A 24,384-nucleotide genomic window follows, 5' to 3' on the forward strand; every position below is an offset into this window, starting at 1 on the left:
TTTAGCAGGGGGTGCGGGGATACAGCCCCCACAAAAAGGGGGGGCAGAGGGCTTGCCCCCTGCAAAACAGTGAATTTGCAGGGTAGGGGCTAGAGTTACCTTAGCTACTCGATCTAAATGTCGAATCTGCTGAATTTGTTCCATCACATTCGACATTTAGACCCAATTAGTAAGCAGGAATTCCATAACTATCATTACTCAACCGTCTGATAGGATTAGAAAAACATAAAGCTTGATCTACCTATATACTTATATGAATCTACAGTTTCAATCACAGTGTTCCATATTAAATATTCACCTTTCAGTTTATGTCTCCCAAATCTCAGACAGTTTTTTTGAGAGATTTATTAGGATATTATTCTCCTGTGCCCAAATGGTCAATTTAGTCATGTTATTTTGCAGACATGCCCTATCTGTAACACATGTAATCAGTTTAGCCAATTTAAAGTCATCTGCATACAGACCGTAGTACACCTCAGATGAAAAAGATAGATCTGAAAGCTACAATCTAAACAAGTATGGGACTAGAACAGAGCCCTGTGGGACACCAACTGTAACCAAGAATTTCACCTGTCCAACTGTTTAATAAGTGCTCGTCTCCAATCTTGAGGAAAACCCCTATATTTACACTACCTAGTAAATAACAGATATAATGGTACTGTAAATTCTTGCTAAACAGTTCTTGGGTCATTATTACTAATTTGTATCATCCCTGTGCTCTGTTTGGATCCAATTTGCATAGTTCTTTTTCAATATAATCTAATTTGATTTGAGTATTTGAGCTTACCTGGATGTCACTAGGACAACTCAACACCCCCTTTAGGGAACAAAACTGTTTTGCATAAGATTTTGTAAATATATCTATAATCTGTTGTGTCCGAAAATAAATTTTAGGATTTACAGGAGTTTATCAATTTGTATTTCTTTACCCCTTCCACCTTAGTGATCTAAAATGTTTTCCTATTATGCTCAACATCTATATAAATTTTCTTCAAAATTTTCCTTGATCTTGTTTCACATTATGCCCAATTTAAACAAATTGCTTGTTGAGTTCAGTTTTCAAAGTTGTAGTTTGACCTCTTTTCAATTTCTTATATTTTTGTCTCTCACCTTAATCAAGTATCTTGTGCTTATGAAAAATATATCCTCCTGACATTGTGTGGCTAGATCCTGAAATTAATTTTTTTTTTTGCATTCAAACAATTTCTCTTTCAAAATTTTCCACATTCCTTCAGCATGTTTTCCACTGAACACATAACTCCAATTAGTTTTACAAAGTAACTGCTTTGTTTCCATATAATCTGTTATTTATCTTGTGTGCATTGGTTGACATTTCAGTTTGGCAGAATTATCTAGCAACAAAAAAACCTTTATAAACCCAATGATCACTGCACATCAATGGTGGTAATACTTGACTAACAGTAATTTCTTTAGGAACACAATGTGTGGTAAGTCCCGATCCCCGGTAGTGGTTTGTTTTTTCAATCTGAATCAATTGTTGCTCTTGGACATACCCTGTAAATAATTTCTTTACCAATGCTGTTGACTCATTATTACTGCAGTCTGTTTCTGGTAAATTTAAGTCCCAGACACTGGTATTCTTCCCTCTAGTGTTTCATGCAAGAAATATAAGAATTCCTTTAGGTCATCAGCACTCTACTTTGGTGGTCTATACTCTCTAACAGTTATTATATGTTAATCTGTAGTATTGATGTTATCATTGAAGACGTAATAATCACAGGTCTCATAACCATCATTAATCCCCATCATAACTCCTCCACCTGATTTTTGTTAGAACGTCTGTTACAGTAAAAACATTTATACTCTAATGGAACTGGTTTCTAGTCACTGTTTCACAAACAATATCATCATCATTCTTACGGGGATGTACAAAGTTTCCTTTTATTAATAATGTTCCTAGCATTAATGACCAGAGATGTACCCAGTGTTGCTATCTGTGAATTGTCATATCATCAACCTGGCAAAAATCCTGCCTTGTGTTTGTCAAATATTACAAACTATCTGATGCAAAAATTCTCAACCCTGATCTTGACACGTGCAGGCCATCCTGTCTGAACACGTGCATCCAAACTTAAGACTCCGATACACTACAAATTTCCATTTTCTTTTAATATGACTTTTTTCATGCAGGTATTTAACCAAACAATCTCTTCATTCCCGATGACGACCCTCTTTTCTGTGTGTGATTTTTGAAAAATATATCCCAACACCTGCACAAGCTATGCTATTTAAGAGGGCTGTAAGTTCCGTACTAACAGTCAGAGAATCCTTGTGGATGAGATCATGTGTACTGACATGAATAAAAACAGATCCATACTTCCTTAAATTAAAGCATTCTAAGGCCAGCCTCACATAGTCTATTTTTTCCCCTAGCAAGAACACTATTTCACATCCATTATCTTTGCAAATTTAAGTACCAGTTCATCTAATAACTGAATCTCTAATTAGAAGAAAATATTTTCTGACCAGATCTGAAGAATCTCCAGCTTCTAATTCAGTAATATCTGCTCTATCAGTCGTTACCATACCTCTCAACCTGGAAACATCAAAAATCTGGACAAAGACCTATGAAAAATAGGTACAAATCTGTACGCTGGTTAACAAAATTTGCATACATAATTACCAACTTTCAAATGCAAACTGAAGAACAGACAACCAAAATATGGCCCCAGAGACCTGTAGTAAATGGCTGCACTGTGGGGATACATGTGCATTGGCTACTTATATTTTTATCATCCATCTCCTCCTAATTTTTTTAACCTACATTGATAGGACAGGTAAATTAACAGTCACGCAACTGGCATTCTGATCCAGTTCATGGAAGAATTTATATGGAGATAGGTACTATAAAATTACAGTAGGATGCCCAGAGTGACACTAAATCCATCCTACTCAAAGGTTACATGCATTCAGCCACATAATCCACTTCAGGGTTATGGGGAAGATGGAGCCTACCTATACTCACCAAGTTCCAAGCAGAGGAACCTATCCTGAACAGGGTACCAACCCATCACAGGACACACACAACCTCTAAGAGGATGCAACACAGACAATTTATAGAAATACTAATTTAGATGCACAAAAATTACTTTATTTTTATTAACAGATATTCACACTGCAATGGCCCATTTACAGGAGAGGTGCAGGGAGGAAAAAAAAAATAAATAAAACACAAAAAAATACTTAGTAGTCAAAATATTACCCACACTACACTCTTACTATACGTCCTAGTGTATAAAACTAAACATGCAAAATGCATCTTTGAATGATGTCACCATACTGTTTTCCTAAGAAGAAAGGAGCACTATAAACTAATGAACGACTCATGTAACGCTGTTGAACTATGAAAATTAAAACCTGTGTTTAGGCAGATAAATATGGTTGCATAAACACAACAAAAAGAGAGGATCAGAAAACTTACAAAGGATAAAATGACAGAAAAATATACCACGTCTGGAAAATATTTACATTAGTTACTAACACAAAAGAAAAAAATGGTCGCAAACATCAGCACCACTTTCTTATTAGCGCAGAGATATGGGAAATGATAGCAAAAGTATGAAAAGGTCAAGGAGATTTACACAATATCACCATATAAACGTGTTTGTGCTTTTTAAAACAAGTGCTGGCAACAACATGAAAAAGTGTATATCCAAATTACAATAATGGAGACCTGTGAAAACAAAATGAAACTACTGTCAAATAGTTAAACTGCCTGCACAACAAAAAACGTATTACCCAACAAACACTGCTATAAAAGCTGAAGATTTCAATTAAGTGGACAGTTACCAACCTCCATTAATTTTATGCAATACCACTACCGATATTTAAAAAAAAAATTGTTAGTACTTCAGTTTACATTAAGGATCCACTCACATCCACAAAAACTGTCAGCCAAAAATACCACTTGCACTAAAAAAAAAAAAAAAAAATTCCATTTTCCACAGTTACAGGGATTGAAACCAGCATCTGTACACACAAATTACACCTAGAAGGCATCAAATTTAAGTGCTTCTGCTTAAAACGGTGACAAAGCTTCTATACACGTAAGCGGTTCCCTAATGTAAGCTAATCATTTCAGGTTAACTGGTGTCATGCAGATTCGTAACGTAACATTGCAGAGGAGGAATGCGAAAAAACATTCTGATTTTGTTAAGCTATCATGTAAAAACTCTCACCATTTTGTTTTTATATCTTTCAATATATCCGCGGTGGTACAGTGGTAGCATTGTTGCATCACAGCAAGAGGTTCTCCCGTTCGATTCTTGGCTGGAGTGCGGTGGGGGGGTCCTTCTGTGTGGAGTCTGCATGCCCTCCCTGTGGATTGATGGGCGGTTGAAAGACATGCATAAATGGGCGTGCCCTTGTTGAAGGTTGAACGCTGAGAGCTGGCACCACGGCGTTCGTGAAAATCTACTGCCAATCATTAGCGGACCGGAGTTCTGCTGTGGTGACCCCTAACCGGGAAAAGCCAAAAGACAACAACCACCAAGCGTTCAGAAGCTAAGCCGGTGTCAGTGCCCACCGACTTGTCACCTACTTACATACACCAACGTGATGTGAAATACTTACCATGGACACCTTTCTGGGCTATACTATGCATTCTGATGAACAAAGGCAACTGTCTGACAACCCCTTTAAACACACATTCATGCACTGGGTATTCGGTTAGTGATTTGGCTGGCAGCACAACACCGTGTTTGCATTTGTATTGGTCTGGTGAGAATATTGGTGTGAAGGAGCCTTGATCAGTCTATGGGTACTAAATTTATTGCTGGTGCACAAACCAACGACATACTGCAGAAAGACTGGTGCTGCACAGCATGGAAATAAGAAACCTTTGTGCAGTTGTGCTGTAGCCTGTAACATGTGGAAAAGCCAAAATAAAACACATATGTAAAGAAAAGTACATAAAATAAATAAAAGGCGAAACATAAAAAGTGTACCGGCTGTTTTTTTTTTTTTTTTTTTTTTTTACTTACCTGGAAGAAAGAAGTGCAAAACAAAACCCGTAGAGTCATAGACTGGTAAAGTTAAACTAAGTAGCAATATTCCTGACAGGCTGTCTGAATCTGCCTCGTGCTGATGTCATCGTGCACCCCCTGCACGTGATAGTAAAACAAACAAAAAAAAAAACCCCAAAGAAATTCGGAAATTAATGGGGCCACTGGGGAATTCATGGCACCCCAATATTTTGCCCTCTAAACCGGTATTTACCGAGGAATTTGGTACGTTTGAGAGGAATGGATGTTACAAAGGAGTGATCCTCATCAACCTTAGTTTTTTAATCTCACCATTTTCATTGCTTATTACATCTGCAGGCAGAGAGTTCTCATCCAGCTGGCTTTGTACATCCATGGCTTAAGCCATGTTGTCAAAGTCTGTCTTTCTCCTCTTTTCTTACAGTAATGCTCTTCAGGCCATCCACGTTCAGTTTTGATTTCATTTTTGTCTACCCTTTTCCTTTTTCTCCTCCCTTTTTCTGTAGGCTGAAGGTTTTCTGATAGAAAAATATTATTCCCTGTAATCTGCGAGTTAGATAAAGCAGTGTCATTTTTAGTATGTATTCTCTTTGTTTTACATTTATCAGTTTCTTTTTCTTTATTTTTTGTGAATTTCCCTTCTTTCATTTTTTTTTTTATTTTCTAATGTACACTCTGAAACCTCAGATTCCTGAACACTTGTATCCAGAATTTCAAAGTTGTCGGGGGCATTTATCTTGTTTCACAGGGGTTGAGTGATCTTTACAGAAAACAGACACTTCCTTTTCTAAATGTGTTCTATTTACTCTTTGCCTAACATTACTTATCTCATCAGTCCAGTCATTAATATATGTAACAGTTCTCCAAGCCATGCCAATTGTAATAGTCATCAGTATGAGTAGATTTGCTACTACTACTACTAAGCCAATCATTAAACTTTTGACATGAACACAAATCACCAGTGTTATCAGGTGTTACCTTTAAATATACACAGTATTTATTACACTGTAAAAATATTTGTGCTTTAGCAAATCATTAAAGGCATATTCATTTAAGGAATATTAATAAAAAATTAGAAAAAGAATAATCAAAATCAGTTACCACATAATTCAAAGAGAACAAATCAACTTCTAAGCGAAAAGTCACACAAACAACATACAACTAAATATTAATTACAGTAAAGTTGTTGCTCTGGGCGAACAAGTTGTGAAATTCACATAAAAACTGGAATTCCTTTACATTGCTCGCAAATGTGCGGAGTAGCTTCTGCTGTCGCTCACAGTCATGCACCTTTTTAACAGTAAAGATCAATAAATTACAAACCCAGATAGGATTTTGTTTAGATAAGCTCTGGATTGACCCCTCTGCAGCCTGTGTGAACTCGCAGCTGACTAGTCCCTTTGGGGTGGCTAGAGCTTGCCTGTCTAAAACATATCCCTTTCTACAACTAATAGTTAAAATTAAAGATAAAACAAAATCTAAATCAAAGTAAATCTTTGTCTACAAGCTATCCCTTCCTTTCTACAAACTGTGGAAAACAGCACGTAAAAAATAAAACAAATTCAAATAAAAGCTCCTCTTACCAAGCTAATGCACAGTCAATCACAAACCAAGACAGGATTGTTTAGATAAGCTCTGGATTCTACCTACCATGAATTTTATATATCCATATTCTTCTCCAACATCGTCATGCCTATATGGTGTATTGCATTTTCTCTATGTATTTTATCAACAGATTTTGTATTTGTGCCATATAGCATGTTCTTCAGTTACAAGTTGATTTGCTCTTGTAAGACAATGCAGCAATTTTCTTTGTACTCTATTGTTTATTCTATGTACACTACCCAGTTAAAGTTGTATTTATAAAAGTTTATTTCTAGTTAGAGCTTTGGCCGGTTAAGACCTGCATGATATCAACTTAAATGCATAAGTGTAGCTAAGTAACTTTTATCTGCACTTTTTAAAGTAATTGGTTTGTGTTGCATTGAGCAATATCTAGCTAGAAGTTGACTGGTTTTTCAGTAGATCCCCACCCACCGTCCCTGTTTTTGTCTTTGTGTTAATCTTGGTGGCTTTGAAACTGCCCGCCCCTCTTGTAAATTAGCACTTGGATACTCATCCTGGGCCCATCTCATTTGCTCACTCAAAAAAAAAAATCTGCTTTTACTGTATTTGTGTTTCTTCCTACTTAATTTTGCTTTTGCGTCATCTTAAAAGTACTCAATTGTATTTATTACTGCTTAGTGTAACTAACTCTAAGCCTTTTAGTTTAAGCACTTGGGCTTCAGACCAGTTGTTTTACATTAAGAAGGTTTGTGCTCTGCACTGTAGTGGCAGGACAGGTAGCTTACATCCTTCTAAGTTGGGAACTGCTGATTGAGGGCTCAGTGTTTGTTATTCTAAAAGTGTATTAATTCTGGTTTAAGCACTTGAGCTTCAGGCCAGTTATTTTACATTAAGAGGGTTCGTGGTCTGCACTCTTGTGGGAGGAGAGGCTGGACTCTGCCCTTCTGAGCTGGGAATTTCTGGTTAAAGGTTTATAGTGCCGGCATATTGTACTGCTTCTTACTAAATTGGTATACCTTGTTTGCTGTAGCATAGACTAGATCCAGGCCTGCTGAATCTAGCTTTGCTTGTATAACTTGAGCACTAATCCAGGCATTCTTTAATTTAATCAAGTTACTACCAAGCAGTAATAAATACAACTGAAGTGCAGCTACCATTCTAAGTCTTTTGGATTAAGCACTTTGGCTCAGACCAGTTGTTTTACATTAGGAAGGTTTGTGGCCTGCACTGTGGTGGCAGGACAGGTAGCTTACATCCTTCTAAGTTGAGAACTGCTGATTGAGGGCTCAGTGTCTGTTATTCTAAAAGTGTATTAGTTCTGGTTTAAGCACTTGGGCTTCAGGCCAGTTATTTTACATTAAGAAGGTTCGTGGTCTGCACTCTTGTGGGAGGAGAGGCTGGACTCTGCCCTTCTGAGCTGGGAATTTCTGGTTAAAGGCTTATAGTGCCTGCATATTTGAACTGTTTCTTACTGGAATTGGTACACCTTGTTTGCTGTAGCATAGACTAGATCCAGGCCTGCTGAATCTAGCTTTGTTTGTATGCTTATTTGCTTGTTATTTCCCTGAAACGCTAATTCCACCTAAAACGCGGCTATTCAGCGCTTCTGTGGATCCCTAGTGACATCTGCATTGCTTACTGTACTTATTTCCTTGTTTCACTTGAAAGAAAGTTACTGTTTGTCATTTTTGCATTTAAGTTACCTGGCACTTGCTCACTAAAGCAATTATATAAGTCAGCACCAAAAAATTAAAAGCACTACACCCTCACAAACTCCCCTTGAGTACCTTGTTTCCCATTGGCCCATTTTTTTTCAATTATAAAGGAATTCCCAATACTATTCTAGCATGTCCAAAGGTCAGTTGTCAATCTCCTCTCCGGTCCAGCTGGTGAATCTCGGAATCTTGAGGCAATGTTACAACTGTCTCATGTACACAGACAACCATCTCCTCCTCCCAACAAATTCCAACACATGTGAGAGATGCAACCATATAGCCAAACTGGAGGCTAAGCTCTCTCAACTCAGTACTGGCGAAACCTGTCAGGAGGAGAAGGAAACCACACTCACTACAATTCCAGTCTCATAGACCTACCACGACAGCAAACCAAACACAAACACACAAAAACATACTTGGAGGCTCTAAATAAAAATCTGCCTAAGCAGCAGAGACCTCCAAAGCAGACACCCAAGCAACCGCTACCCCAAAACAAAACACGTGCAACACATAGCTCACAAAGCCAGTGTGCCAAACAGTCACAGCCCTTAAGGCTAAAAAACACACCTGATACACTTGTAATAGGTGACTATCGTCAGGCACACTGACGTCCCGCTCACCAGGCTGAACAAGGAGAAGGTCACGATGAGCTGCCTGTCGGGCGCTAGGATCCGCCACATAACACAAGCACTCAGGTCACTGCAAGTACAAATATGACTCAGTCATTGTCCATGCTGGTGAGAATGACCTGAGACATACCTCCCTGGACTACATGAAAAGAGACAGAGGTGCTCTGTGAGCATGTGGCCCAGGCCGGTATGACCCTGACCTTGAGTAGCATCTTACTCTCACCAAGAATGATGCCACAATATGAAGACAAGATGATCAATTTCAACAATTGGTTTAAGTATTGGTGTCATTCAAAGGGGATCCAATGCCTGTCAGCCTGGGATGACATGCTCAACAGGCCACGATGCTTCGCTAGGGACGGCTTGCACCTGTCACCCCTGGGCTTTCGGATATTGGCAAAGGCTCTTGCTACCCCCATAGTGCCTTTTTTAGGCAAGGCTCAAAAGACAAACCCACCTCCATAGGTATCACAAGGGATAAGAAACTAAGAGTAATGCTACTCAACGCCAGAAGTCTAAACCTCAAGATGCATGCACTCAAAACTCTCCTTAGCATGCAGAACATCGATATCTGTGCAGTAACAAAAACCTGGTTCAAGGCTCCCGAGAGCACCCCAGCACTACCAGGTTATACCTCATACCATGCTTTTCAGCCCCAAAACTTGGACCGAACCAGAAAGGAGGGGAGCATCAATATTCGTCAAAGATACCCACACCTCCAGGTTGGTGGCACAGCACGAGGCATCAGAGACTATCCATGTGCAACTAACAGTGGGTAAAACTGCCTTCCAGTTTATAGCCTGCTACAGACCACCCTCCAAAACCCAGGAACCCCACTCGGCCTTCCTGAGAACACTGGAAAATATGAAGGTCTCTCCAAACACCATTAAATTGGGCAACTTCAACTACCCAAACATAGACTGGGAGCATTACTCTAGCTCCAACACCCTAGCTCAAAGGTTCCTAGAATTTATAAACTCAAATGCTATGCAACAACTTGTTACGTGACCAAAACAAATTGAATCTCCATCTCTCCCATGTGCGCCTCCCATCCGTGGTCTGTAGAAGCGTGGTTTGTTTGGGTTTTGCTGGCTATTGGTTTGCTGAGAGGCAGACCTGGCTTGCTTACCACGAGCTCACCACAGATTTCTTTTGAAGGCATGAATGAGGGTATCAAAGCAGGGCTGTGTGACTGTGAGTCCATAAACTCCTTTAGGTACCATTGTAGTTTCGTGGTCTGGGCCTAGGAGGGCAGCAGAGTGGAAATCCTTATGAGGTATTTGTTTCACAAGTTTAAAACAATTATTAACTTTATCTGACATCGGCTGAGGCAAGAAAGAGTCGAGGCAGGACAACCCATATGTGATGACTGCAGATGCATCCTTGAAGGACATCAACTTGTTACCACTCCCACAAGAGGGGAAAACATACTGGACCTGATCATCACCAACATGGGGACTCTATGCTCCAGACCAGAAGTGTATCCCTCACTGGTAAGATCAGACCATAAACTAATCTCACTGGATATTCACATCCCATCCCCACCCCCTGCCCAGAAAACCACAGTGAAAAACTTCTCTAAAGCAAATTTCACACTCCTCAAAACCAAGGTGCAATCCTTCAAAGCCCCCAGGCTTGTGGAAAATACGGCCCAGACCGCAGAATCCTTTATAAACGCATTCTATGAACACCTTCAGGAATGCATGGATCATGCAATCCCAAATAAAACCAAGACCCAATCCTCCAAAGGCAGACGTCCTGTCTGGTGGACCCCAGCCATAAACAAACTATACAATAGAAGGAGGAAGCTACTACATGATAGAGCAAAATCCCAAAAAGGGAAGGCATCTCTGATCAGTGTTAGCAAAAAACTACGGCACTCATAAAATCGTCTAAGGCCAGCTTCGAGAGAAAAACTGCACAGGACACTAAGGATAATCACAAGGCTTTCTTTAGTTATGTTAGGAACCTGGGTGGGAATTCCCAGATATGCTCAGAATTAGTCCAAAATGACAAAAAATACACCGAACCCACAGACACTGCCAACATCCTAGCTGACAGGTTCAGCACAACCCCCACCCCCCCACCCAAAAGGGCAAATATCTATCCCAGCAGAGTGCTGCTCCCCTGACATCTCAGATGCTCAGGTAAGAGCCGCCCTCTCCAAAGCAAAAAACACAGCATCAATGGGACCAGATGGTGTCCCGGGCTGCGTCCTACATGAACTCCAAGAGCTAAACCCAAACATAAAACTACTGTTCAATCTCAGCCTTACCACAGGATATGTACCCAAAGAGTGGCGTACAGCAACAGTGGTCCCTCTCCACAAAGGTGGTGCCTCAACAGATCCTGACTAGTTTGGTCTGCAAAGCTATGGAAAGGATCATCATGGACCTCATAAAAAAAGATATTGGGGACCTACAGACACTGGATCCTACCCAGTTCGGCTTTAAGGGCAGATCCTGCCTCTTAAACCTGGTTGAGTTCTCTGAAACAGTCACCAAGGCCATTGACGAGGGGAAGGTGGTCCACACAGCCTACCTGGACCACGCAAAAGCCTTCGATACAATACCCCACTCGGGCATTATAGATAAGCTCACCAGCTTAAATATAAACCCCTATGTCACTAGATGGGTTGCAAACTGGTTCAAGGACAGAACCCACATAGTTAGAATTGCTGGAGCCATGTCAGACTCCAAACCAGTTACAAGTGGCATCCCACAAGGCTCAGTCCTGGGACCTCTCCTGTTCGGTATATTTTTCTTGGAGGTACAGGCCAACACGGAAGGACTGTGGCTGACCAAGTTCGCAGATGACTGCAAACTGGGCGCTATAATAGACTCTCCAGCCGACACAAGCATCCTCCAAAAGGGCCTCATAGAAACAGACAACTGGTGCCAGAGCCATGGCCTCAAGCTAAACGCCAAAAAGTGTATAGTCATCCCCTTTGGCAAAAACAAAGTGCCCACAAATTACCACATAGGTGGTAATCCATTAAGTACAGAAGTAATTAGGGACCTGGGGACCCAAGTTGATAGCAATCTCTCATTTGACAACCACGTAGCCAAAGTGGTTAGAAAAACATTTTATATAGCCCACCTAATCATGAAGGGATTCACATCTAGATCAGGGGAGGTCATCGTGCCTCTTTACTCATCCCTCATCAGGCCCATAATTGAGTACAATGCCCCTTTTGGGATGTACCTTACCAGACACCTGCAGCAACTGGAAATACCCCAAAAGTAACTCACCAACAGGATCAAAGGGCTCAAACAGATGCCATATGCTGCCCAGTTAAAGAAACTCCAGCTCTACTCAGTGGCATACCGCCTGCTCAGAGGCGATCTGTGCCTGACGTATAAAGCCATGTCCAAACCGGAATTAGTGCAAATGCTGCACCTCAGAAAATCCAAATCCCATCGAGCTATGCGCTCGAGAGCCTTGAACCTCAGCACTGAAATAAATAGGACATGCTGGGGGGACAGATTCATAACCCAGAGGCTCCCTTCACTCTGGAATAAAATCCCAGTCCAGGTTAGGTAGAGTCCCTCATTGACTCTCTTCAAGAGGAATCTTGATGAGTGGATGGGGGATCGTAGGTTTATCCCGGGTATCACTTCTGTGTCACTGTCAGACAAGAGGCACGGTATACTAACCTCGAAAAAGAGCATAGCAAAATTAATTTAAAATGGCTGGTGAAAGCCAAACACACTCTGGCTAGGCTTATAAATGCCCTAGGGCATATAGCCTAGTATGAACCTATGAATATAATGCAGCAACACTCTTTTGCAAAATTTCTTGGCTTCCGAGGTGCGTCTGAAATGTGTCCCTTAGGATCAAGCCACCAAACAGTAAAACCAACCAAGTCTGTTTTTCTTTTCCTGATTTGATAGGCTTCATTTGAAATTTCGATAAGATTATGTAACTTTATACAACACAATGTATACCTTATAAATCACTCCTAAAATACTTGCATCAAGCCAATGAACATACATGAAAGATATTCAGTCAAGACAACCTGGGATAAAAATTAAACAGCTGCAATCTTACCTTGTATGCCTCATCAATATTGGCATTCACACAGTGCTGTATCATTTCTTTGACAAGGAGAGGATGAGGCTCATCACAAACCTGCAAAGATTAGCATTTGCAATTAATACTTCCTGAGGGGTTCTGCTGTCAAACTGTTAACGCCACTGAAAAAAATGTATTTAAATTCATGAATCAAACAGCTTATCAGAACGGAGAGAGCACCTAAAAATAACATCTATAAATTACATCTAGAAGAAGTTTCAGATACATGAAGTAGCCACTGCTCTAAGCAAGCTTTCTCGTGACAGCTAACATCAGAGAATCCACAGGACATATCACTGTAGAATACATAAAATAAACAACCTTTCAAGTGTCTGAGAGGAAAAATGACTTGACTACATAAGGGGTTGACGAGTGTCAAAACTTCAATAAAAATTGCATTTCAGCATTCTATCTCTTGGTAAATAGAGTTCCTTAATATGATCAGACTGAAGTAATGCCTAATCTTTCAGCAGAAACGTGTTACTATAATCCATGATGCAAGTCACCTGCAATGTCAAGAACTACTAAGAAATGAAGTCAAGGTGAAGCATGACAAAAAAGGCTTAACTTCTTTTTTTATTGTGCTAAAAATTATGTACTCACCATAACGTTCCATCTGAGCAGTTGTACTTCATTTGTCTTCAACCTGTGGGAATACAGATCCGTATCGGATCCGAGCCGGCAAATATCACTAGCATCAGCTCAGAGCTCCAGACTCCTCTCCTTACCCATAATACACCTCCACGGTCTTCCATCCCCAGATCGAGTTTGCTGAACTTATACTTAGTACTCGACCTGATAATATACTTGTGACCTATACTGCACCCCGTAGGCTGATCACGCGCCAAGGTCCGGAGGAAGGAGGGAGGGACGGTTGAAGACAAATGAAGTAAAACTACTCAGATGGAACATTATGGTGGGGTCTATATTAGATAACCAAATGTTATCTTTAGCGAACGCTCACGAGCGAAAATGCCGGTAATCAAAAGGGTGTTTGCGGGGTTGTGGTAGTGAGGAGTGGGATATTTTCCCTTTCCTCACTGTAGTGCAATCTCGGAGTTGGAATATATAGTTAGCAGGGGTGGGGGTGCAGCCCCCCCACAATACCAAGTTCAATTACCGGGCATTTTTGCTCATGTGAGTGTTCGCTAAAGATAATATTCGGTTATCTAATATAGACCCGTTATGGTGAGTACATAACTTCTTTATCTCAAGTAGTTTACTTCATTACAGAGTACCCAGCCACTAAAAACTCCTGGGAGGCCCACATGGAAGGATATTCCGGAGCACTGCGGAACCAAAGGATGCTCTCCTTCTTGAAATCAAATCCAATTTATAATGAGAAATAAATGCATGAGATGATGACCAAGTAGCTGCAGAGCAAATGTCATCCAAAGACACTCTAGACCAGAATGCCATGGACCTGGTGGAATGAGCTTTAACCAGACCTGGAGGAGACATACCTCTGTCATTATAGACCTGCAGGATGCATGACTAAATCCATCTAGCTATAGTGACCTTGGAGATAGGTTTACCCAAAAAGGGTTTACAGAAGGAAACAATTGATCAGATTTACGAAAATTTTTTGTCCTGTGTAAATAGAATCGTAACCGTCTATGAACATCCAACATGTGTAGTTTGTATTCCATTTTGTTCGTACAACTGGGAAAGAACACAGGCAAATTTATAGTCTGACTGATATTGACTGGTGAAGCCACCTTAGGAAGAAAATATGTACTGGTCCGAAGGGAAACTGTCTTATGAAAAATCATGTACGGAAGTTTGATGGACAAGGCCTGTAATTCTGAAACCCTTCTAGCAGAGGGGATAGCTACCAGAAAGGCTGTTTTCCATGACAAAAATTTTAGATCTGCAGTTGCGGCAGGCTCGAAAGGCGGAGCAACCAGGGCTTGGAGAACCATAGTAAGGTCTCACGGGGAAATAGGATCTTTGACCGGAGGGCGTAGCAAAAAGGTGCCTTTGATAAAAGCTTTACACAGTCTGGAAGATGCTAAGGATGCAGAATTCTCACCCACATGAAAATGGGAAATGACAGCCAACTGAACTTTGACAGTAGAAGAACTAGCTCCGTGCTGGAAAATATCAGCTAGAAATTCAAAAATAGCAGAAATAGGAGCCGTGAAAGGATCTAAAACTCCTCCGAGAGGCCCAGAAAGAAAAACTTTTCCACTTGCTGCGATAAACCTTTCTGGTCGAAGACTTGTGAGCAGCTACAAAAATAGATCTAACTGAGGAAGATAGTCCGGGAGTCCCAGCAATTACGGGAACTGGAGCAGCTAAGCCGTGAGCTTCAGGCTGTCCAGACACGGATGAGGCACCTCCGAGGGGTGTGAAATCAAATCCTACATGGGATCTAGGATCCAAGGTTGAGTCAGGTGAGACCAAAGGAAGGGAAACCATACCTGGCGAGGCCAGAATAAAGCTATGGGGATCACCTTGCTCCCCAGTCGACAAGCTTTCTGCAGAAACCTCAGAATGAGAGGTACTGGTGGGTAAACATACAGGAGACCGGGAGGCCAAGCATAACTACAGCATCTCTGGGAGACTCACCCAGCAGAGGGTTCAGAGCGAAAAACTTGTTGCACTTCACGTTGGAAGGAGATGTGAAGAAATCACAGCAAGGTTGACCCCACTGGCTGAAGATCTGTTCCGCTACTGACTGATTCAGAGACCACTCGTAAGGCATCAGAATGGTCCGACTTAGCCTGTCCGCTATAGCCTGTCCGCTAGGATGTTGGACCATCCCGGAATGTGCAGTGCAATGAGAAGGATTGGTGATCGCCCATTCCCACACTCTCATGGCCTCGTGACAAAGGGGGCAAAATCTGGTCCCTCCCTGTTTGTCGATATACCAGACTACTAACATGTTGTCCAACTGAATGGCAATCGTCCCCAGAGGAAGAAAGGCATGAAGGGCCTGCAACTCTAGAAGGACCACCTTCATCTCTAGGACATTGACATGCAAGCGGGTCTCTATGAGGGACACAGGCCTTGGACTGTCCTGCCCGAACAATGCCCCCCCCCACCCGAGTTGGTAGGCATCTGTGGTCACTGTGGTTTGGGCCAGTGTTGGAACAAAGGGGCGCCCCACCAAAATGTCCGGAGAGCTCAACCACCATATGAGGGACGACCGACACACTTGACTTAGGTGGATAGGATAAGTCAATGGCAGTTCTAACAGGGACCATTAAACAGCTAGAGTCCACAAAAGAATCCGCATGTGTAGCCGGGCACACAGAAGAGTTATGGTCAACGCCATCAAGCCTAGGGCCCTCAACACTGATTCCGCCGTTGGGAGGTGGGAATGGCAGTTCAGGGAGACATGCATCCTGAGGTTTTGAATTCTCTCCGAAGTCAGGAATATTTTGCACTGAAGAGCATCTATCCTTGCCCCAATATAGTGCATCACCTGTACAGGATCTAGGAGAGATTTGGATGTGTCGATTGTGATGCCAAAACTCAGGGCAAGTGTCGGAAAGTAATTCCTGGTTTGGGAAAGTAGACACCTGGTGGGAGCAGTGTACAGCCAATAGTCCAGGTAAAGACAGACCTGAATACTCTGAAGCCTCAGGTGAGACGCTACAACCGCCATCACTTTGGTAAACATCCTGGGGGCTGTGGAGAGACCACAGGGTAGGGCTCGAAATTGATAATGATTGGCTCCTAGCCGGAAGCGGAGGAACCTCCTGGAGCTTCTGTGCATTTTTATGTGATGGTAAGCATCCTGGAGGTCTAACGAGCACATCCAGTCACTCTCTTGCAGGTACAGCATGATAGACTGTAGTGTGACCATCCAGAATATCTCTTTGGCAACAGACGGGTTCAGGGGAGAGAGGTCCAGAATGGGCCTTAAGCCCCCCATTTTCTTTGGCACCAAAAAGAACCTGGAGTAGAAGCCCGATCTGGACTGGTCTGGGGGGACGGTTTTGATGGCTCCTTTTACTAGCAGCTTGGAAATTTCCTGTGCTGCTGATTCCCTTTGCGTGGGTGGAACATCCGGGAAGTGTCTGGGAGATATGGGGTAACCCATGAAGGGGATAGAATATCCGCTGGACATGATTTGAAGCACCCAGCGGTCCGTTAAGGACTCCCATGTTGCTGGGTGCAAGGACAATCATCCCCCGACTGCCTCCAGAGTAGAGCAGCCGGGCAACCCCTTCAGGGTTGCTGCCTGGGTCTGTCAGAGAACGGTTCTCAAAATCCGAAGTTCTGCTGACACCCTCTGCCTCTGGACCGGCATCCATTCTGTCCCCCTCTGCCTTTATGCCCAGAATGTCCCGAGAATAACGATACTTCCGGAACCACATCTTCTTTTGCCCTCTCTGGTTCCGAACCACATCTTCTTTTGCCCTCTCTGGTTCCGGGAAAAAGACCTATGAGGGTTAGGGAAGTGGATTCCGACGACAGTGTCTTCCCATCCTACTCAATTTGGACTAGTGTCTCCTTGACAGTCTTAACGAAAAGTGTAGAGCCGTCAAAAGACGCATTGCAGGGTTCAGAAAATTGACAACCTGAGCCACGTGTTACACTTCATGGACACGCCAGACCCAGACGCCCTAGCTGCTCCTTCCGTAGCATGGGAGAGGAGTCGCATGGATGTATTTGATACCGCTTTTACAGTGGTTATTTTTGCGGAGAACGAAGCTTTGTCCTCCTGTGACATGGACTTGAGTGGAGACTCCTCCAGCTCTTTTACTAGGTCGCGTTGGAGTCTAGTGACATGGTCCAAGTAATTCAGCGCCCTGATCGAAAAGGTAGCTGAAGCATACACCAGCTTCCCTAGGCAGTCCATCATCCGTGACTCCCCGACAGGAGGGTGGACCAAGGAACTCTCCCGAGCAAGTTCCTTCTTAGTTGCTGCTGCTACCACCATGGTGTCCACAGGGGATTCCTTACTTCAGGATGGCCTGTCAATGGGGGGGCTTAAAATATTACCGGGTCTCTTGGGGATGGCCTCCATGGTGTCTGGTTCCTTCCACATCCGTGAGATGATCAAATCCACTAAAGGATCCGCAGGAGGGGGCACCCAGGAAGTAGACGGGCCCATGCCAAAAGCCTCCAGGAACACACACTCATCAGAAGAGGGCTTGGGGGCAGACCAACCTCCCCGCTGGTGCAGGATCTCCATGATGTCTCCAAAGGAGACATCCTTTGGAGGTGATCTCTGGGAACTCTCTCCATCATCTAAATCGGTGTCCTCGGTAAGGGACTTGGGGGAGTCCAAGTGCCTCCGCTTGCACGTACGCTTGTGAGGCACATCTCCAGTGGGGCTCTCAGGGAAGCGCTTGCAAGCCATCTGTTCCTAAGGGGGAACCATCTGGGGTTCTTAGAGCATGGGCTGTCCCTCTGGTAAAACAGTGGGGACCATAGACAAAGCCGAGGGAGCCTGGGTGAAATCTGAGGGGGCAGTCAGGGGTCTTTATCCGGAGAGGACCCTTTCTACCACATCGAACGCCGAAGGAGAGCGGACTTCCTGGGAAGCTAATAAGGAGGCTGGTCTCACCAGGTCAGATGCGAAAATCAGAGCCGGTCCCGAGAGGTGGACGGAGCTCCAAGGGAGGGGACCAGGCCTAACAATGTCGGAGCCGATGGAAAAGGTTCCACTCCCTCGGATCAGAAACCCAAGCTCTGGCTCCAAACTGGTCAGATCCGAGATGCTCCAGTCAGCTGTCTGCGTCGACCCCCTGACCAAGGCCAACCTCGGATCCGAGTAGTCCGAAGCCAAAGGGCAGATCGGGGAAGGAGAAATGGGTTGAAAGAAAGGAAGCGAGCCACCCCCCCCTCCAGGGGGAGGGGGGCTGGCAAGACCCCCATCTGGATCTGTGTACAGATAAAAGCGCTTCATCTTATCCAGATCCATATTCGATGAGTGGGTTGACCGTGAAGAGACCACGGACTCCAACTGGGCAGGTTGGGGAGCCGAGGCCCAGGAGACTGGATGTGCCTCCTCCGGCTCAGGGGACAACCTCGGAGACCGGACCCAAGGGGAGTCATGGATCCGTGTTGACTTGCTTGGAGAAGCGAGGTCTAGGGACCTCTTCCTCTTTTCCTTCATCTTCGACTCTCTCTCCCTTTCTCTACCTCTCCTCTGCTCTGCTACCACAGGCTTAGATGCAGGAGTTTGAGTCCCAGCCTGGGAGGGAGGGAAGGCCAGAGGAAGAGAAGAGAGACAGGCAGTCACAGCAGCCGCTGTGACTGAAGCTGAAGATGAGGAAGGAGGATCAGTAGAAGGAAGAAGACCTTTGAGGGCCAACTTGGCCTGCCTATCCTTTAAAGCTGGGGGTTGAACCCTGCACAAATGGAGCAATCCACACTAAGGCGGGCCACACCTAAGCACAACACACACAGAGTTTGGCCATCCGCTGGGAAGACCTTATGGCCACACACTGTGCAGCACTTAAAGACTAGCTTTTCAGCCATCCTGAGAGAAAGAAAGCCTTAAAAAGACAGGCAAAAACTTTTTTAACTCTAACACATACACACCCACTCACCACACTAGTCTATACACCACTCAGAGGGGCACAACAGAACAAACTACTCTAACTATTTGCCTAAACAGACGAACACTCGACACCAAAGCGATGGGAGGGGAGAAGGGGTACATAAACTAACCTAGAAAACGAAAAAAGAATGAAAGTTTTAAACTTACAGAAGTGAAATAACCCACTGCTAGCTGGAGCTCTGAAGAAATGATGTATAAGAAAATCGAGGCAAACGAGATCTGGGGATGGAGGGCAGTGGAGGTGTATTATGGGTAAGGGGAGGAGTCTGGAGCTCGGAGCAGATGCTAGTAATATTTGCCGGCTCGGATTCGATATGGATCCGTATTCCCACAGGTTGAAGACCAAATGAAGTAAACTACTTTAGATCTTTACATCATTCTTATTGCTTATATTATTTTCAGTATATAAATTTGTCAGTTCAACAGCTACCTTTTTCATAACCAAGACTCCATGGACAATTTTGGCCAGAAACCATAGCTCATCACTGAAGGTTTTCATCTACTTTGTAAGCTATACTGCAATTTCTCTCTCATTACAACCTGAGGGAATAGAAACATTAAAATGTATCAATTGTTTCATATATATATATATATATATATATATATATATATATATATATATATATATATATACATACATACATACACACACACACACACACACACACACACACACACACACACACACACACACACACACACACACACATATTGCCTGCTAGAGTTGTAACATTTTTGCATCTCCAACGCAAACCATTGGCCTATTAGTTACTTTTTCAATTTATTTGGTGTACAGAAAACTTGATACAGAACCTTCCAAATGAGTGTTTTACAGAGTGGGGATGCAGTTGTTTTACTAAGATTAGCTTTAATTTTCTATCATCAATATTTAACAGAGTAATTTTCTTAATTTACACAAGTCTAAAATGATTTGGGAATTTGCGTTTTATAGTTCAATACAATTTTGTAAAGTTCTGATAGCATCACCTTAGAAAACTTTGTAAAATAAAAAAAAAAATTGCAAAAGATATTTTAATGTCATTCGAAACACAGTTCGCATAATGGCTAAGGGGCTTAGCCTTACAAACACAAGATACACGGTTGGAACCCGACTTCCAGTCACTGCCTGTGTGAGGTTCCTCCCATCTCCCAAATAAACATTTTGGGTGTTTCCATATACTGGATTCAAACCCAACCTTTCTAACTGAACTTAAGTACACCAACAGAGTTCACACTAAACTGAAGAGAGCCATTGGTAACAGCACAGATTATGTGGCACCTACAAAGGGAGAAACTGTACAGCCAATCTTCTTCAGGCATCAATTATGGTGTCCGGTATCCTCTAGACAAGACAGCATGGATTACTGTGAACTATGTAATGGCTAGCCCCTCTGTTGTAGAAACTCACTCTAGATGACCAATTCTCCAACTATTACCAACAAAAAATGGGCATGGGAATTTGTCAGTGCTAAGAGGACTGAGGAACTTGACTACTCAAACCTATGTTAGGGGAACCATGCTAACAGTGGGAGGGGTCCAAGTGTCCCCTAGTGGCCAGTATGCGCCCACCACAAAAAGTCTAGCAGCCCTAGGTCAATAAGCTATTGGCTGGCCAGTGTCCAGTTGCTCAGCCTGCATTACCAGACTTAGCTTTGTTAAGTGAAAGCTGGATGCAAATCCAACCAACAAATCTGAAACAAATGAACTAAGGATTTCTGCAATGAGCATAGGCTTACAGACAGGACACAACTTGGACATGGCCAAAATGAGGCTGCTGTCTTACCTCTCAGCCTCTTACAGCAAGAAATCTGGACAAATCCATAAAGTGTGGGGACAAAGGCCTAACAACAGGGACAGGTTTTAAATACTGCTATTACAAACTTAGAAAGTTAACAGAATAACAGGCTTTGTGTAAGCATGAATTTTCTGAAGGGCATAAAGCCTGACACTCAAACATCTGTCATTACTTTCGGACCTTCAGTATTTAAATATTACTTTCGGACTTCAATATTTAAATGACCTTCCAATGATTTGCCAGAAAACAACAATTTTATGAACAAGAGATAAAAAATATGAGGGAAAATTCTAGACATTCTGTGAAAATCTGTGCAGTTGAGAAGTATGGCGGGGGAGACTGGACATCCTGTGTACACAAGAGACAGTACAGGAAAGTCACTCAATTTGGGATTCACAGCCTAGTACTCAGGGTGAGGACAGGTTAGAAATGGTGTGGGAAATGTGGTAATAGTTTTCTGAAGGCAGTGTGGGAGGTCATCAGAATTGGTGACAGACTCACGGCAAGACTCCAGTGTAAAGATGGATAGCATTCTCATTCTCAGCCTAAGCTTGTAATATCAAGGAAAAGGAGTGCATCCAGCCAAAATCTGCAGGCCCTACTAGATAAAGCAGGACAAAATGCGTTAGTTTTTATAAAAGGGGCTCTGCATGCTCATATCAGACGCGGTTGTAAGGGATCTGGGTACGCTTATTGAAAATTCCTTATCATTTGACAGTAGTTCTGAAAGCCTTTTATCTGGCCCATCTAATTTCCAAAGGCATCTCTATTAGACCCAAAGTCTTAATTCCTCATTATTCATATCTTACCTGACCCATTACTAAACACAATGCCCTTTTTGGCATGTATTTATCTACTCACACAACTTGAGAAACCTCAGAAATTCATAACTAGAAAGATTAGCAGCTTCAAAAATCTTAGTTATCAGGACAGACTGGTGGCTCTCTCTTTGTACTCACTCACTTAGACCATTCTGTGGAGATCTACATCTAGTCTTTCATACCATTAAAAGATTCAACCCTATTTGATCTACTCTTCTTTGCAGAACTAATGGTACATCAAATACTCAGTTAAAGGAATTAAACCTTCACCAACAGGTGAGACACGGTATTACAGATTCAGATTTCAATGTATCCCTCACCTCTGGAACAAACTTCCACTACAATGTATCCCTCACCTCTGGAACAAACTTCCACTACATATCAGTCACATTCGTACCCTTGTTACCTTCAAGGTAAACCTAGATAATTGGATAGGCAGCCTCAAATTCTCTCTCTCCGTCAATCTTGTCTTGCCCTTCTTGAGGTTAGAGGGAAATTTTGAACAGGGTTTTTTTTTTTTGATCAGACTTAAAATGGTCTGCAGACTGCAAAGTACTTACCTATGAAACTGTATCAGGACAGATGTAAAAACATTAGGAGGATTCCCTACGTCTACACGGGTAGGGCATCAGGACTAAAGGAGGATAGATCTTTCTGAACTGTCTGGCAAACGTCTTGATGGTGATCAACACTGGTTCACTAAGAGACCAGTCACAAGATCACATACAAGAGTGATCAACATGCAACTCAGGTAGGCTTCCTTCTAGTAAGAAAAGGACAAGAGGAAGAATCAAAGCCTGCAAGGTTATCCCCAGTATCGCCACCTCAGTATAAACCTCTGGAAGTCACACTCGGCTGCAAGCAGTGCTCAAAAAGACTCTAAGGTCAACACAGACTAGGCTGAAGACCTGGAAGTTGACTGGCGTGAATACGCAGGACTTCAAGGAATTACTCAGGAAAAAGAAGAAATTGGTGGAGTCAAAGAAGAATGGCACCCTCTTAAAACAATACGTGTTTAAACTACAGGACACATGCTCAGCCAATCTAGGTATGGAAATAAAGTGCATAAGGAAAGCTGGTGGTGGAATGAAAAAATCTAGGAGAAAGTCATAGATGGAAAAGACAGTTAAGGCTAAGAAGGCATGCTAGCTGGCCAACAAACAGATTAAGAAGGTAGTCACAATGGCAAAGAACAAGGCAGAGAAACTATTAGCCTCTGAAAAGTGACTTGCTGGATGGCAAAATAAATAGAAATGATCAGGCTGCAAGGAAAAGACAAAGATTCAGAAGATAGTCACTAAACAGCATCAATCTGCTCACCTGTCCAGACAGCATCAAATGAAGATGGCAAGAGTAGTTCCAGCAACTTCTCAATGAAGAAAACCCCACAGAAACTGTACTGTCCCACATATAGCCTACAATGAAAAAGGTAGGATGACCCACCACAGATCATCACTAAAGAAAATGGAAGTCAGAAAAAGCAATAGCCACAGATGAAGTCCCAAAAGATATGACCAAATGTTGAGTGAATTCAGGGAGAAATGGTTCCAGAGGGTACCCACTGCAATATGGAGAGAAAAATGTATCCCAGATGAAGTAGAGTAAGCATTCGAGTGCCAAAATACAAGAACAAAGGGAGCAAATTCACAACTGTGGGCAGCACAAAATCAAACTCCTGTCACACTGCATGGACATGCTGAAGGTGATTCATAAATGAATTCTCAGAGTAGTAGAACATAAGGTGGGAGATTAGGAGTTCAGATTCAGAACAGGATGCTGTATAACCGACCCAATGTTTTGCAGCGAGATAGTGGAAAACTAGAAGACGACGAAAGGGACCAACTGGGCATTTCTAGACTTGGAGAAAGCAAATAATAAGATCCCAAGAAAGCTGAATTGGGCAGTCCTGTGGTGGTTTGAAATCCGAGAAGCATTGGCAGAATTAGTGCAGGCTGCGTACAAGGAACCAAAAGTATGAATAGTGTTTAAAGGGGTTCCCAGAAAGAGTGAGTGTGCATTAGGGATCAACTCTGAGCCCACTATTGTATGCAGACATGGCATTACAAACAGACTGAGCAAGAATTTCAGCAAATGATAGGACAGAAATACAAAACTGAAGGCACAATGGATGAAAGATCACAGACAAGACAGTCGTCCTAGCAATAAATGGGGGAAATCAGATAAAGCCAAAAACTGAGAAGGGAAAAAGGGAAACAGGTTACTAGCTTCAAGGGGTGGCTGAAGAGAAGGGAAGTCCG

At 42.6% G+C, this 24,384-nt stretch overlaps 1 protein-coding gene across 1 annotated transcript in view; it reads right to left on the reverse strand.

Annotated features, from left to right (window-relative positions):
- The window catches only part of RFC2 (replication factor C subunit 2), a gene marked incomplete at its 5' end in the record, with an annotated part of 169,838 nt that overhangs the window by 64,667 nt on the left and 80,787 nt on the right, over positions 1-24,384 (reverse strand). Inside the window, one exon of the mRNA XM_044054862.1 lies at positions 12,964-13,044. Within this exon, the coding sequence (XP_043910797.1) occupies positions 12,964-13,044 (81 nt within the window). The remainder of the gene's footprint in view (positions 1-12,963; positions 13,045-24,384) is intronic.

The sequence above is a fragment of the Protopterus annectens genome, chromosome 13.part0, assembly GCF_019279795.1.
Source record: "Protopterus annectens isolate FY-2018-M chromosome 13.part0, PAN1.0, whole genome shotgun sequence".
Taxonomy (NCBI): domain Eukaryota; kingdom Metazoa; phylum Chordata; order Ceratodontiformes; family Protopteridae; genus Protopterus; species Protopterus annectens.